The sequence below is a fragment of the Moschus berezovskii genome, chromosome 10 (genome assembly GCF_049115385.1).
Source record: "Moschus berezovskii isolate FMDL1 chromosome 10, NW_MosBer_1.0, whole genome shotgun sequence".
Lineage (NCBI taxonomy): Eukaryota > Metazoa > Chordata > Mammalia > Artiodactyla > Moschidae > Moschus > Moschus berezovskii.
In genome coordinates this window covers 96552658-96567389 of record NC_142469.1, presented here as the reverse complement: position 1 = coordinate 96567389, position 14732 = coordinate 96552658, and the positions used below count along the sequence as shown (strand labels likewise).

General features: G+C 35.8%; 1 protein-coding gene across 14 annotated transcripts in view; it reads left to right on the top strand.

Moving 5' to 3' along the window:
- The window catches only part of SYNE1 (spectrin repeat containing nuclear envelope protein 1), a 491794-nt gene that overhangs the window by 121711 nt on the left and 355351 nt on the right, over positions 1-14732 (top strand). For 12 of the 14 annotated variants that reach the window (XM_055433430.2, XM_055433426.2, XM_055433419.2 and 9 more), the window contains exons 8-12: positions 1802-1998; positions 4392-4501; positions 8129-8179; positions 11099-11206; positions 14568-14705. In XM_055433430.2, coding sequence (XP_055289405.2) covers positions 1802-1998; positions 4392-4501; positions 8129-8179; positions 11099-11206; positions 14568-14705 — 604 coding nt within the window. The remainder of the gene's footprint in view (positions 1-1801; positions 1999-4391; positions 4502-8128; positions 8180-11098; positions 11207-14567; positions 14706-14732) is intronic. The other 2 variants (XM_055433423.2, XM_055433431.2) reach the window with 2 other exon arrangements.

Here is a 14732-nt window from a genome sequence, read left to right as displayed (position 1 = left end):
TGCATGCCTAAATCTAATCTGAATTTAATGCTCTACTTCTGGAAAATAGTTGTAAACAAGTACTTATCATAATGAAACACTGAGGCACTAAACGTAGGGAGTTCTATTTTTAAAGCATTTGAAGAGCAAAAATAAGGAGCAAAAAAATAAACATAGAGAAGATATAATTAGTGTTACTAATTTATATAGTTTTGTTTAAATTTTCAAGTGTGTTGGTTGTTTTCTAATTGGGGGTATATTTTGATGATTCAAGTTGCAATCAAAAATATTTCTGAAAGCGAAGCTTTGTGGCTCTTGGGACTCTAGTAGGGATGAAATGGAAAGCCCTTCCTACATCGTTGGCATGCTCTTTACATTCCACCCACAGTGGGCATCACTGATCTATTTTAAGCTTAATGGAACAGGGAGTAGAAAGGTGCTGGGCAGGAGAGGATGTTGATCACATATATGCTGTGACATATATCATGATGCTATCATGATAAAACTTTGCAGTAACGTCAGTATGATAGTCTGTTGTCTGTTGATCCACATGGCATTTAATTATGCAAGCTGAGTGTGTGCTGGTAAAACAAGGTTTTAAGTGAACTTTAAATTTTGCAGAGAAAAAATTTAAGGGCATTTACCAACTTTTTATATTAATGTTTCAGTAAGATACATGGTATTTTATAATTTGTGGAAATTTTGAGAATATAGTAAATAAAAAGAATTGAGTGGTATTATTCCTGCTTTATTTAGAAACATATAATAAGGCTAATTTTCTAAAAAGAAATTACCAGAGTATTTATCTATTGAATGTTACTTAATTCACTGATCACCTTTAAAGGCTCTAGACTTAATAAAAAATGTTGTTCAAAGACATATTTGCAACATTTTTGAAAGTGTCTTTATAGTTGATAAGTTACATGTAGAAAAAAAATTATTCATTTTGAGCTTGCCTCGCTTCTGTTTCAACAAAATATTACCACCAACTTGAATCTTTTCTTAATTATAATAACTGACTTTGAATTAAACCCACTATGAAAGAGCAAAGATTTGTCACCAGTGCTTTGTCCTCAAGGCAATTCTAAAAAGAAGAATTTAAAACACAATTTGATCAAACAGTTTGATTGGTAGGGTAAATTAATCTTGCTGGTACTTGTGTGCAGTTCAGGCTTTTTTGTGACTAATTTAGAGAGATGACCACATCTCTCTGCATTTTGTTCATTCTACGACACTTAATGTGGTTCAGCCACATTATATTTGTCTGATATGATCTGTGCATATAAACACAGGCTGCTTGTCATTGTCATTAGAAATGTGTTAGAGGCTTCTTAAAAAAATACACAGAGGTGAATTATTATCAATTGGGGTGTTTTTTAAAATGTTCCTTTTTTTACTTTGTTAGGTATTTTTTTCTCTCAGTTGAAAAATGTGCTTTACATTGAGGCTTTCAAATGCCTGAAAGCTCTAATCCAGAAAACTCTTAAGTATAGAACCAGAATTTCTACATCTTGTTTCCATGTGGCAATCCATGGGTTTGCAAAGAGTTGGACACACACACATCTTGTTACCCGCTAAAAATTTTGATTATTTTTTCTCAAAACCAGTTAACTGATATAGAGCTATATCAGAAATCAGAAAACTCTTAAATAGGGAACCAGAATTTCCTGCTAAAAATTTTGTTTTGCTTATTTTTCCTCAAGACCAGTTAACTGCTATAGCTGACCGTACGTCACCCATTGTGGAGGAGGCTAGATTGAGTCTTTGAGGAAGTGTGTATTACCTGTTTAGAAAGTGACATTGTCATTTTTTTTTTTTAAAGGCAAAGTGGAATAGAAGTAAAAGACTTCGGCCGGAGTTGGAGAAGTGGAGTGGCCTTTCATTGTGTCATCCACGCTATTCGGCCGGAGCTAGTGGACTTGGAGAAGGTGCAAGGAAGGCCTAACCGGGAAAACCTGGAGGAGGCTTTCACCATTGCTGAAATGGAACTGGGGATCCCACGGCTCCTGGACCCCGAAGGCATGTAGAGTGATTCTGGCGCTTGTGTCCCTCAACTCAGGAGGGCTCTGTCTTAAACCCAGAAATTACAGACACGTCCGAGAGCTCAGAAAATTTTGGGAAGTGAGAGGAACGGTATCTTTCTGCACAGATTTTCTTTTGGAGTAATCTGTGTCGCTGTGTTGTGTCCAGCTCTTTACGACCCCATGGACTATAGCCCACCAGGCTCCTCTGTCCTTGGGCTTTCCTGGGCATTAATACTGGAGTGGGGTGCCATTCCCTTCTCCAGGGGATGTTCCTGACCCAGGGATTGAACTGAGGCCTCCTGCACTGGCAGGTGGATTCTTTACCACTGAGCCACCAAGGTGGCTGTTTGATGAGGTTTCAGAATGAATATTTCTAGCTCTCAAAACACTGTGCCTGCTTGGCTTCCATGTGATGATGGCCAGCATGGAGATCCCTTGCCATTTTAGTGACCTTGTTTCCCCTCCTTGCCTGTTCCCCTACCAGTTTCCACTGTGTTCCTTGTTTCTGTACACACACACACACACACGCACACACGCACGCACATGTACAAGCCACTAGTATCCAGGGCACACCTCAGTTCAAGGGGAAAGACCACAAACATCCTAGCCCTCAGCTTCAGAGAATACATCCGAGCTGAACTTCTTCCTATAGTAGAGTAGAAGGATATAAATGGTTCTTTCAGATTCACTAGGTCTTAATATTTTCTTTGATGATCAGAAATTCAGTTCAGTTCAGTTCAGTTCAGTCGCTCAGTCGTGTCCGACTCTTTGCGACCCCATGAATCACAGCACGCCAGGCCTCCCTGTCCATCACCAACTCCCGGAGTTCACTCAAACTCATGTCCATCAAGTCAGTGATGCCATCCTGCCATCTCATTCTCTGTCATCGCCTTGTGGATCACAATAAACTGTGGAAAATTCTGAAAGAGATGGGAATACCAGACCACCTGACCTGCCTCTTGAGAAACCTGTATGCAGGTCAGGAAGCAACAGTTAGAACTGGACATGGAACAACAGACTGTTCCAAATAGGAAAAGGAGTACGTCAAGGCTGTATATTGTCACCCTGCTTATTTAACTTATATGCAGAGTACATCATGAGGAACGCTGGGCTGGAAGAAGCACAAGCTGGAATCAAGATTGCCGGGAGAAATATCAATAACCTCAGATCAGAAATTGAGTTTGCCCAAATGCAAGCTTAACCCAGATATAAAGTAATAATTTTCTTAATGAGAACTCTCCCCCTCCAAAATTTTTAGCCAATTTGAATGTATAAACTTGTAGGAATACAGATTTAATAGACCAAATACCAATATCAGTCAATAGCAATTGTTTTATGATTTAGTCCCGTGTATACTGAAAACACGTACTGCAGTGAATCATACATTGACTGTTGCTTTCTTTCCACGTTTACATGTTATGAAAGTTGTACTCTTCACATGCACTGTCCACATCAGTGATCTTATTATTTCTAAAATCCCCTTTGAATCATCTCATGAATTCCAGAATACATTATCTTTGTTTAAGTCTTTTGAGTTGTACCACTTCTTAAAGCCTACACTGATAATCCCTATAAATTATATTTCAAATCACAGGAAACAATACAAAATATTAGGGACGTTTTATATCTTGATTTTCATGGTTTCTGTTTGTTCAGTTTCTTTTGCTGTAGTTGCTCTATAAGTGTATATATCGTATTTGTAATCTCCAAATGTATCCAGTCTTACCCTGATTTTGTAATTATTAAATTTGTATAAATATCCTTGCCTGATTTTTACTATTTTTTAGATGAACATCTATATACTTAAAAATGACAGTGATTGAGATCTTTTCAGCTCTCAAATTAAGTACTCATTGTTCAACGTACAGTGGCTTAGACAGAAGGCTTCACAATGGAGAAGCTATGTAAGGACTTGGACATAAGGCATCTCCTTCTTTTCTCAAATAAATTAATACATGACCATATATAGTATACAAACTATATAGTCATTTATCATTCAGTGCTGTGACTGTAACTTGTTATACTACCGGTTTACTCTGATTCTGTAATGTACATATTATTGGTATTTTAGTAACTAGACAAAATGTATGAATAATTACATGTATATCTCATATTTCTGATGAGTGTTGAAATTATTTAAATGAAACACATACTACTTTCCTAACAGCTCTTGGCTAAAATGTGTCAGCTTTCTGAGTCATCAAATTTCCATTGTATATTATCCAGACTAAACTGGTTTTCCCTCTCTCCATCTCGAAATAGTATTCTGTTTTTCTTCTGCATTTAGGACACTGTCTTTTGGTATATTAGCTAGATTTCAAAGTTTGTATTATTAAAATCTTTTAAAATGCTTATTAATTTCTCATATTTGGGTTTGGTTCTTTTCAGATGTTGATGTGGATAAACCAGATGAGAAGTCTATTATGACCTATGTAGCCCAGTTTCTGAAGCAGTATCCTGACATCCACAGTACAGGCTCTGATGGGCAAGAGAATGATGTAAGTATCTGTTTTTCTTTGAGCATTGGTAACACACTCAGTGAGTCGGGATTTTAATCATGCTGTGTTCAGAACATTAAACCAAATGCATGTTAATATGAGAGCAAGTGAATGAAGACCAGTATCACCCACACTTGGGAGGAAATTAGAGGGAAAACTTTCTCCGATGTGTTGGCTATATCAGAGAAATCATCGTTAATAATAACTGCTGGATGTATAATACGTATAATATTAACTGAAATCTAGGAAAGATAAGAGTGTCGAGAAACTTTATTTTAGCAATTTGACCAGTGAACTAATTTTATATCATCATATTATTTATGCATTTACATCCTGAGTTTCCTTCTTCTGTTCAATCTGATAAAACCCAATTTTGACTTTTAGATTTATTATGTAAGTTGCTTGGAGAAGGGAATGGCAACCCACTCCAGTGTTCTTGCCTGGAGAGTTCCATAGGCAGAGGAGCCTGGTGGGCTACAGTCCATGGGATCGCAAAGAGTCGGATATGACTTAGTGACTAAACCACCACCACCATGTAAGTTGCTACTCAGTGTAAACATATGGAAGTCAGGCAGACTTATGAAAGTTCTAATTATTCACTGTGCTTAGATTTTTCAGCCACTCAGTAGTTTAAATAACATATTTTTCATACTACTCAAATGACATGTTTGTTGTCATAAATAAAGAAAAACAAAAATTGGGGGGGAAAAGGAAAAGAAAATTATTTGTACTTAACCTTCTGTAGAGAATCTATTTTTAAAAAAATTAATACTTTGGTGTGAGTTCCCTGTAAATGTAAACATATAAAATATTTTAACAAAAGTAGAGTCGTGGGACTTTCCTGGTAGCTCAGTGATAAAGAATCTGCTGGCCAATGCAAGAGACACAGGTTCAGTCCCTGGTCTGAGAAGACCCCCATGTGACTTCCATATGTTTACAGTGAGTAGCAACTTGCATGGTGGTGGTAAGCCCATGCGGCACAACTATCAAGTCTGCGCCGTAGAGTCTGGGAAGCTGCTGAGCCCTCATGCCACAGCTACTGAAGCCGGGATTGCCTAGAGCCTGTGCTCGGCAACCAGAGAAGCCACCACAGTGAGAAGCCCACACATCTCAACTAGGGAGCAGTCCCTACTCTCCACGACTAAAGAAAACCCCGCACAGCAGCGAAGACCCAGTACAGTAAAAAAATAAGTAAATAAATAAATAAAAATTTAGAACATAGAATCGTAGTATATATACAATTTTATTTTTTCTGTGATACAAAACCTTTCTCATGCCATTCTCTCTAGAACATAAAGATGGACGGTAATTTATCCAATATTAATTGTTGAAAATTTCTGATTTTTTGCTATCATAAACATACTTCCATGAACAATTTTGTAATAAGAACTGTTCTACAACTCTTTCTTAAAGAGGAATTCCTAGACTAAAGAGCATGCAGTTTTGTCAGATCCTTTCAGGAGGATGTCTCATTTTACGCTCTAGCCAGCACACCAGAATGCCTATATTCTGTCAACAACAATGGATGTTACATTCTCCTATTTTTTAAAAGTACTCTATTAGGTTTTGGGATTTTTTTGTTTTTAGAGAGAGAGGTGGATTTGCTACTGAATTTAAAATTATTTATTAGGCAAAATGACATCAGGGAAAGTAATAAATGAATTCTCAAGACATGTTAAAAACAATCACTCTGTCTTTACGATTCAGGTCTCAACCAGGGTTTACTGTTCAGGTCTTAACTATAGTTTTCAGAGAGGTTTGAGATTATAATGAAGAGAAGCAAGAAAAACAAACAAATGAAAAAATGCACTGTGTTTCTTAGAAACAGATCTAAGGAAGGAAACAACGTTTTCAAGTAGGAAAAGGTTTTGCAGTAATAGAAATCTTTCTAAAAGAATTAAATGAAACAACGGTAACTGGTATTTCCTAGGTAACTTGGATGAAGTTAATCTGGTATTTGATAGAACTATGTTAGTTATTTTAAAAACTGTGGTTTCAAAAAACTGTTTTCTTTGTTCCTTGCCCAGCTTGGAAGGAACAAGTATTGATCACCAGAGTAACTTATTCTACAATAGGCAAAATAATGTTTCTAAGAAGCACCACTGAAAACAAAAGACTCTCCTTGCAAACTCCAGTGTGGACTGAGTCGTGTGCATGGTATTCATTTGGTGGTTTCTGGGTTTTGAGAATGTGATTGGGTATGGATGGTGCTCTGTGAATAAGAAACTGTATGGAGGTCTATTCGAACTCCCTCATAGGGCACAGAGAAAACCAGTTTTCCATCTGATTGTCATATCTAAAGTTCTTATGTTGGCCAGTTGGATTTATTTCTGACCTGATGTCTAAGCTTGTACTGTTTTAATTTCTCTGACATTAATCATCTCTCCAGATCAGTAAACATGGTGGCTGGTAATGTCTGAGAAATAAAGGGAGATACTTATGTTAATGCTCATGAGCAAGGATTTAATGTAAAAATCCTCAGAGATTTGAAATACACACCTGCTTTAAACTTGTTAATATACTTGACTAAAGAGCTTTATTGTTAAGCAATTAATCTCATTCTCTAGAAAATAAATTCTGATTTTTCTTTTAAAAGCTTCCATCTCTTTCCTAAAAGAAGGCTGCTTCAGGAGAGTTCAAAAAATAATTTTGAGGAAAGTGTGTTATAAGTGTTACCCTTTTTAAAATGATGGATAATGTAGAGTATGAACATCTAAATATGAATATTTTAAATAGAAAAAAGATTTTTTATGATGTATGACTTATTTTTGTTTAAAGCAACTTAATGGCCCTCTCATTCTATGTAATGAACCTTGATTTTATAGACTATACAAAGTAGGGTTGATGTCATCCCCTTGAAGTCCTCATTACTTTTGTACTCAAGTTTTAGTAAATAGTTTTTTAAATTCATTTTTGAAAATACTGGCCTCAATACATCTATCAGGCTTTCATTTTTCCTTCTTTTTCTTCCTTATTTCCCCTTAATGAATTTATTTAAATTAGTTATTTTATAGATACTATTTTAAATCTGATTTTCTGATTGGAAATAGATAGTGCCATGTTTGTCTTACTTCAGTCAGTAAAATTGATAAAGAACTTTTTCCTTAAAAGTATTCCTTGGATAATTAGTGCTAAATTATTAATAAATGCAATAGACCCACTGGTTTTTCGCTCTCATTTCTCAAACTTTCAATTATTTATTCACTCATTCCTTCCCCAATCTCAATAAATTTTACTGTTTTCAGAACCACAGCTCAGTCTGAGTTGTATAGGAATACACGGATGTATGTCATGACAGTATAGAGAAAAATATGAATCCGTATACCTTTTCTTTACATTGTTCTCCCTTCAAAATATTTACTCTTTTAAGACATGTGTGTTATATATATATAGTCACATATTACTATTAAAAATTAAAGCAAAACCATCAAATGCCAGAATTCTACGTTGCCTTACTTGATTCAGTTTGATACTTTCAAAAGTTGTGAAAATATCTTAAAATAACCCTACCCTTCCAATTGTTGCCTATTTATATAGACAGATGCCTCTTCATTTTTTGTGTTTCCTATATACTTTTTGTCCATGATTTATGTTATTTTTCTATATGTTATCTTTTCATGTTGTTAGGAAATATTTCCAAGTTTCCCATCTTTCACAAATTCTATCCAAATTCTTAAGGTAAGATTTAAGTCATCTTGAATTAGTGACTTCTTTCAGACATTCTGCATTCTATATAGCTTGTTAGCCATCCCTTTGCATGTATTTGTCTTTATATACACATTTATTTTAATACCTTTATTCTGTTATTTCCTTTTCCTTTCTAGTAGAAAAATAACATATGTATTCTTAAATATTAGTTACAGCCTAAGCTACTCCCATGGACTTTCCCACTAATCTTTAATTATAAGATGGCATTAATTAATTTCTTTTTAATAATAATAGCACTAACAAAAGGAAAAATTAAAATAACTATTATTTCTTTATGTGTGACTTGGAAAATAAAAATTAAGTTAAAACTTTATTTTTTCATTTTAAAGTATTAATAGGAAATAATTAATTGAAAAAGGTAAGTTTTCAATTAGCTTGAGTTTCATCACAACTCTTCTGCTCAATATCGAGTAGCATGGTTTAGTAAAGTTCATGGAACATGGTAAGTGCTCAAAAAATATTTGTGGAATTCATGATTAAGAATTCTTTCCCATGTCCAAGTTACTTCCGTTTTTCTACTTAGGCCTGAAGTTAAGGATTTATCAACACAATAGACTTTGTGCCAACACTGGAATAAAAAATTAGAAGTAAAAATTTTATTTCATGCTTCATGAAGCATGATTTTAAGTATATATAAGTGCACTACAAAGCATATAATGTATGCATTTCAGTGAGTGAGTGAGAGAGAAAAGAAAAAGTAGTGAGAATGCTAACAGTTTGGTTATTTGGCATTTAGATGGTCTCTAGGCAAACAGACCTCCATGTCTCTGAATGTGTGTGGAAGTTACCAATTGAAGAAAAACCACTCAACTAAATGAGTTTTGAAATCTAAGTCTAAATCTTTCATTTTCCTTTAAAAGGAGAATGCTAAGTGTATACAGAGCTGCATGCTTTTTAACCTTATTGCAATTTGCACTTCCACACCAGAATAAAAAGTCATTTGTTGAACATACTCTAATAAAGTTATCTTAAGAACACATTTTTTTTCTCTCAGATGATTTTGTGAAATAATTTCAATTGGTGAAGAAAAGCTTATGATGAGCCTGTCTTTGGAGAGTCAAAGCCGCATGCTCACTTTGATAAGCTCCACCAGTGGTCATATTGAGCTCAGGTTCCTTGAAGGTAGAACAAGAGCTTTGTGTTCCTCTGAGCTCAGAAAATATGTCATTAATGCTGTTGTGCGCATGAAAGTCAACCAATAACAGAACATGCGCCTTGATACCATTGCCTTATTCATTCAGAAGAGCCATCATGGGAAGTGCTGAGACTTTGGAGTCCTCCTATTCCATTTTGTCCTCTGACTATGTTACCAATCAAATTTATTCCACAATTATCTATTGAGTGGCACCAGGTGCCAGACTGCTATTTAGTCTGAAGAAAAAAAGATACATATGTGGTTTGGAATGCTGAATGGAGGATGGAGGAGGGACAATGAAATACAATGTATTTGGGGTGAATATTTGAGATCAGATTGTTGCAAGATCATAGAAAAATGTTCTCAACGTGTGGTCCCTAAGCCAGCAGCATCAGGTTCACCTGGAAACTTGTAATAAATATACATTCTCAAGATACACTAAGCCAGAAAACCTGACTGGTGTGCCCAGTCCTCTCCTTCGCAAGCTCTCCAGGTGACTCTAGTGTTCACTAAAGTTTGAGCACCACTGGCAAAACAGAAACTCATAACTCAGATCTGTGGATCAGAAAAAAGCTTCTTAGAGAAGGGTGCACCTGAGCTGAGCTCTGAGGAAGTCATCACCCAGGGGAAATTGTTCCAGGCAGAAGAGGGTTGTCTTTGTAACACCAGGAAGTGAAAGAGGATGCAGATCACGATAGCACTTGTGGCAACCTCTGCTCTGGATGTGTTGACAAAGAATCTCTAATTCGCCTCAAAACCATGTGAAGGGGGTGCCATGACTACCCAGATGATGGTGCAACAGAACAGAGGATTTTAAAAAATTATATCTGAATTCACAGAGCTAACACACATCAGGACCAGAGTTTGAAACCAGTTTCGCCTGCCTCCATAGCCAGCACTTTCTCCTCTGCCATTTCACCTGTCAGCAGACAGCCATTTCAATCTGTCGTAGGGCTGTGATCATCAGATGAGATGTTGTAACGGAGAGTTAAGTGCCAAAAAGTCATGTTAAATGTGTCTGTGATTACTCTGGCATTCTTACCTGATAAGAAGTCTTAACGACAATTTAGGATATTTTCACTACATCAGTGCTAGACTAGCTACTACTATTTGTGGAAACAAGTATGTAACTCTCCAGTTCCTTTTCATTTTTGAGATGTGAGAGGTAGCTTGTATGCATTCATTCAGCGGATGATCTGGTAAATATCTTATAGGTTTCATGTTGCCAGGGTTTGGGAATGCCATATTGAGCAAGATAGATGTGCTTTCTGCCCTCATGGGGCTTATGTTATCGCATAATGTTTTTAAACATAATGTACACAAGTAATCCAATGTTACTCTGAGTGTAACTCCTTTAATTCAGTCAAAATTAATCTTATCTTGATCAGTCCTCTGGATTATCAAGACGCAACCACAGGCCTATTTCCACTCCCATTCCAGCCACTGCTTTTTCTGAGTATTTTTGGGCTTACCACATTTCCTTGGGAGAATATTTTCTTAATTAAATTAATGTTTCTTGAGAAGAACAATGGAGGTAGACAATTTTGGTATTCACTATGATAATTAAGATTTTTTATAGAATTAATTTTTGCTTCTTATTCTCCGGAAGAGGTGAGGGCAGGGAAGGAGAAAGTTTTTCAGAGACATTTGGAGCTTATTAAATATTCAGTGTATTCCAGGATCAGTCAGGCATTAATCAGCAATTAAGTAAATGCACAGTTACTAATAAAATTGTAATGTCTGCTGGTTTCTAGAGAGAAGACAGGCTAATTTTGAAGGAGATGAAAGTTTGGATAGAACAATTTGAAAGAGATTTGACAAGGGCACAGATGACAGACTCAAGTTTGCAGGATGAATATCAGGTAATGTATGGAAGAGATATTTCACTTTTCTTAAAAGCCTTTCATGAGTAAGAGCCACATATATCATTTAATCTATGTTTAATCTTTCAAGTGATGTTAATGAGAAATGTCTTTTAAAAATAATATACATTATCTTAAGTTTCAGTTCAGTTCAGTCGCTCAGTCGTGTCCGACTCTTTGCGACCCCATGAATCACAGCACACCAGGCGTCCCTGTCCATCAACAGCTCCCGGAGTTCACTCAAACTCATGTCCATCGAGGCGGTGATGCCATCCAGCCATCTCATTCTCTGTCGTCCCCGTCTCCTCCTGCCCCCAATCCCTCCCAGCATCAGGGTCTTTTCCAGTGAGTCACCTCGTCGCATGAGGTAGCCAAAGTATTGCAGTTTCAGTTTTAGCATCAGTCCTTCCAATGAACACCCAGGACTGATCTCCTTGAGAATAGACTGGTTGGACCTCCTTGCAGTCCAAGGGACTCTCAAGAGTCTTCTCCATATAATTAAATCATATTTCTATGTAAATACGTAGTTTTAAATTTAATGCATTTATGTATTGTAATATGTTTGCCGTTATAACAATAATTAGCACCTCTATTTTGTGACATTATTATCGTTTATTTTTAGTGGATGAGATGTTTAAGTTCCAGTCTCTTAGCAATTTTGATGAAATTCTTGCCTGGAGAATCCCATGGATGGAGAAGCCTGGTTAGGCTACAGTCCACGGGGTCGCAAAGAGTCGGACACGACTGAGCGACGGAACGGAACGGAACGGATTATAATACTATTGTTCATATTCACTGTACTGTGCATTTGGAATCTAGGACTCATATACCCTAAACCTTTCCAGTCTGTATACTTAAATATCCATCCTGTCCCCTCCACCCCCAATCTCTGGTAACCATCATTTTGCTCTCTGTTTTTAGGAGTTTGACTTTTTAGATTCCATATATAAATGATATTATACAATCTTTGTTTTTCTCTACCTTATCTTGCTTAGTACAGCATCTTTAAGTTTCACCCATGTTGTCACTTCCTTTTTTCTCATGGCTGAATACTATGCCATTGTATATATACACCGCATCTTCTTTGCCAGTTCTTCTGTTAATGGGCACTTAGATTGTTTCTATCAATTGACTGTGGTAACAGTGCTCCTATAAATGTGAGAGTGCATGTGTGTCCCTTTGATACTTTGTTTTCATTTGCTTTGGATATACACCCAGAGCTGGAGTTGGTAGTGTTAAATTATATGTGTCACGTTATGTAGAGTTCTGAGGCTTCATAACTTTCCCAGAACTCAGTCTTGTAGACGATCTAAAACACAAATCTAGCCATTGTTTTTATATAACACATGACCTTACAAATGTTACCTCATAAGAAATTCCACCAAAATGTGACTTCAGTGGCAAATTGAAAATTTCTATAGGATAAGCTGAATTAAATAGAAATTGCAAATAAAGAGTTGGAGTAGGTCCGTTAGTAAGATCAGTTTCTCCTGCTACCTGCCTCACTCAACACTGCTGCATTCAGCCTGAGTCCAGTGTTGCTGCTGTTGTGGTTGCTTTTTCTCCCAGTTTCATCACACTGTCATTAATTAGATTTCAGCTTCCAATTTCCACTTCCAAAATCCTCTAAGAAGTTTTGGTTTTTTTCCATTAAATTGTGACGTACTCTGTGTAGCACTGACATTTTCTCCTGCTTAAAATATCATTGCGTTTCAGTGGCAAAACTATGGTATATTCTAATTTACAATGTATTTTGACAATTTTTGCTACAAAAAAAAGGTGAATGATGTAAGAGATGTGAAACGGCAGATGATAAAAGATTTAGCTGTTAGAATTAGTGTGTGATTTTATATAATCATATCTATAAAGTGTGCCTGAATTTAGATGGATGGTTTCATCAGTATTATATTTGATGGACTTGGAAATGCAATAAGTACATTCTTATATGTGTGTTCCTTTTGCTGAAGCTCATTATAATTTTTCTCAAAAAAGATAATTTTCTGGGAACATTAAAATGATTAAATCAGTAAATTGAGGCTACGAAAGCAAGAACAGAATGAATGTCCTTTTTTAGTCCATTAGTGAGTTTCAGTTTTAGCATAAATTGTCAAAAAATAAATTCCAAGTTATAAAGTTACCATTGTACAGAAGTTAATTTATAAGAGGAAATCTAAGTATCAGAAAAGTATAAAACAGAAACATTCCTTTCAGATCAGTATCTTAAACAGGGTTAGACCACATAGGGAATATTTTCTTTCATTTGTATGTTGATTATGTAATCAGAATCTAATGTTTGTACTTATCAATTAATAGTGTTTTTTCCAGTTTTTCTGTAGGTAGAATTCTGTAGAATAAAATTTAAGACTGACTATATGTTTTGGTACTTTAAAATTACATTAAGTTATAGTGAATGGTAGGTAAAATTTGTGGTAAAATATTTATTCACCATCTCCCCCAAGTGTTCTTCACGTGAATTTACATGTTTGTGTACTTAGTGATTTAGAAGTTCTTTCAAATGTACTATCTGTTAGATTTCTATGGGAGCTATTCTCATGTTCCTTATTATTTTTAATATTAAAGACATTAAATGCACATTCAATGACATTGTCAATTCATATGTAGACTTTGAAACATATTTTAGGGTGGGTTAATATGATATAAAATGCAGGGGTTTCATTAAAGTCACTAACCTTTCTTAGGTTATATTAATATTAGACTTACAGTTAAGTCTACATGTTACAAATTTATGTTAACCATACTGTGACGAAAGAAAGATATAACATTTAGTATTTTAACATCATAAAATTAAAGCAAAGGGTTATTACAGAAAGTAAACCTCTTTATACAAATTTGCTTAAATACAAATTAGGATTCCACTAATTCTGTATTTTTTTTTTTTGATGTATGCAATTTCTATTTGTAAACTGGTACTTTAAAGTAAAACAACAATTTTGATTATGAACATAGCTTTATACTCTTGTTTATTATTTCTTCATGAGCAGGGACTGGTTTGTAGATTATTTACCGAGGAATGAGAAATCCTAGCCTTGAGTGCTGTCTCTACTGCTTGTGTTTGCCAAGTCGCCCCTGGGCTTACTGTGGTAGTGATACTGGGGCTTGTCTAGCTTGTAGTGTGATGGGAAGCCAGAGACGATAATGTGCAGGAGGCACTTAGCAAGGGGCCAGGGTCATCCTCAGGGCTAGATGAATGCTGGCTGTATCATGATTGTCGTTATTTATTATCAGCAACATTTATTGAACGTTATCCAAATATAAAGGATTGTTATTTAGGAAACATGGTTTCCTTTGCTTTTGCTTTTTTTGACTGACTGCCATGTTCTTGCTGTTTTTCCTCTTTTAGTCATTTAAGCATTTCAGAGTTCAATATGAAATGAAGAGGAAACAGATTGAACCCTTATTACAGCCATTACATAGAGATGGTAAATTGTCACTTGACCAAGCATTGGTTAAACAGGCCTGGGACAGAGCGTCCTCCAGGGTAAGTCCTCCGATAATCCGTTTCACT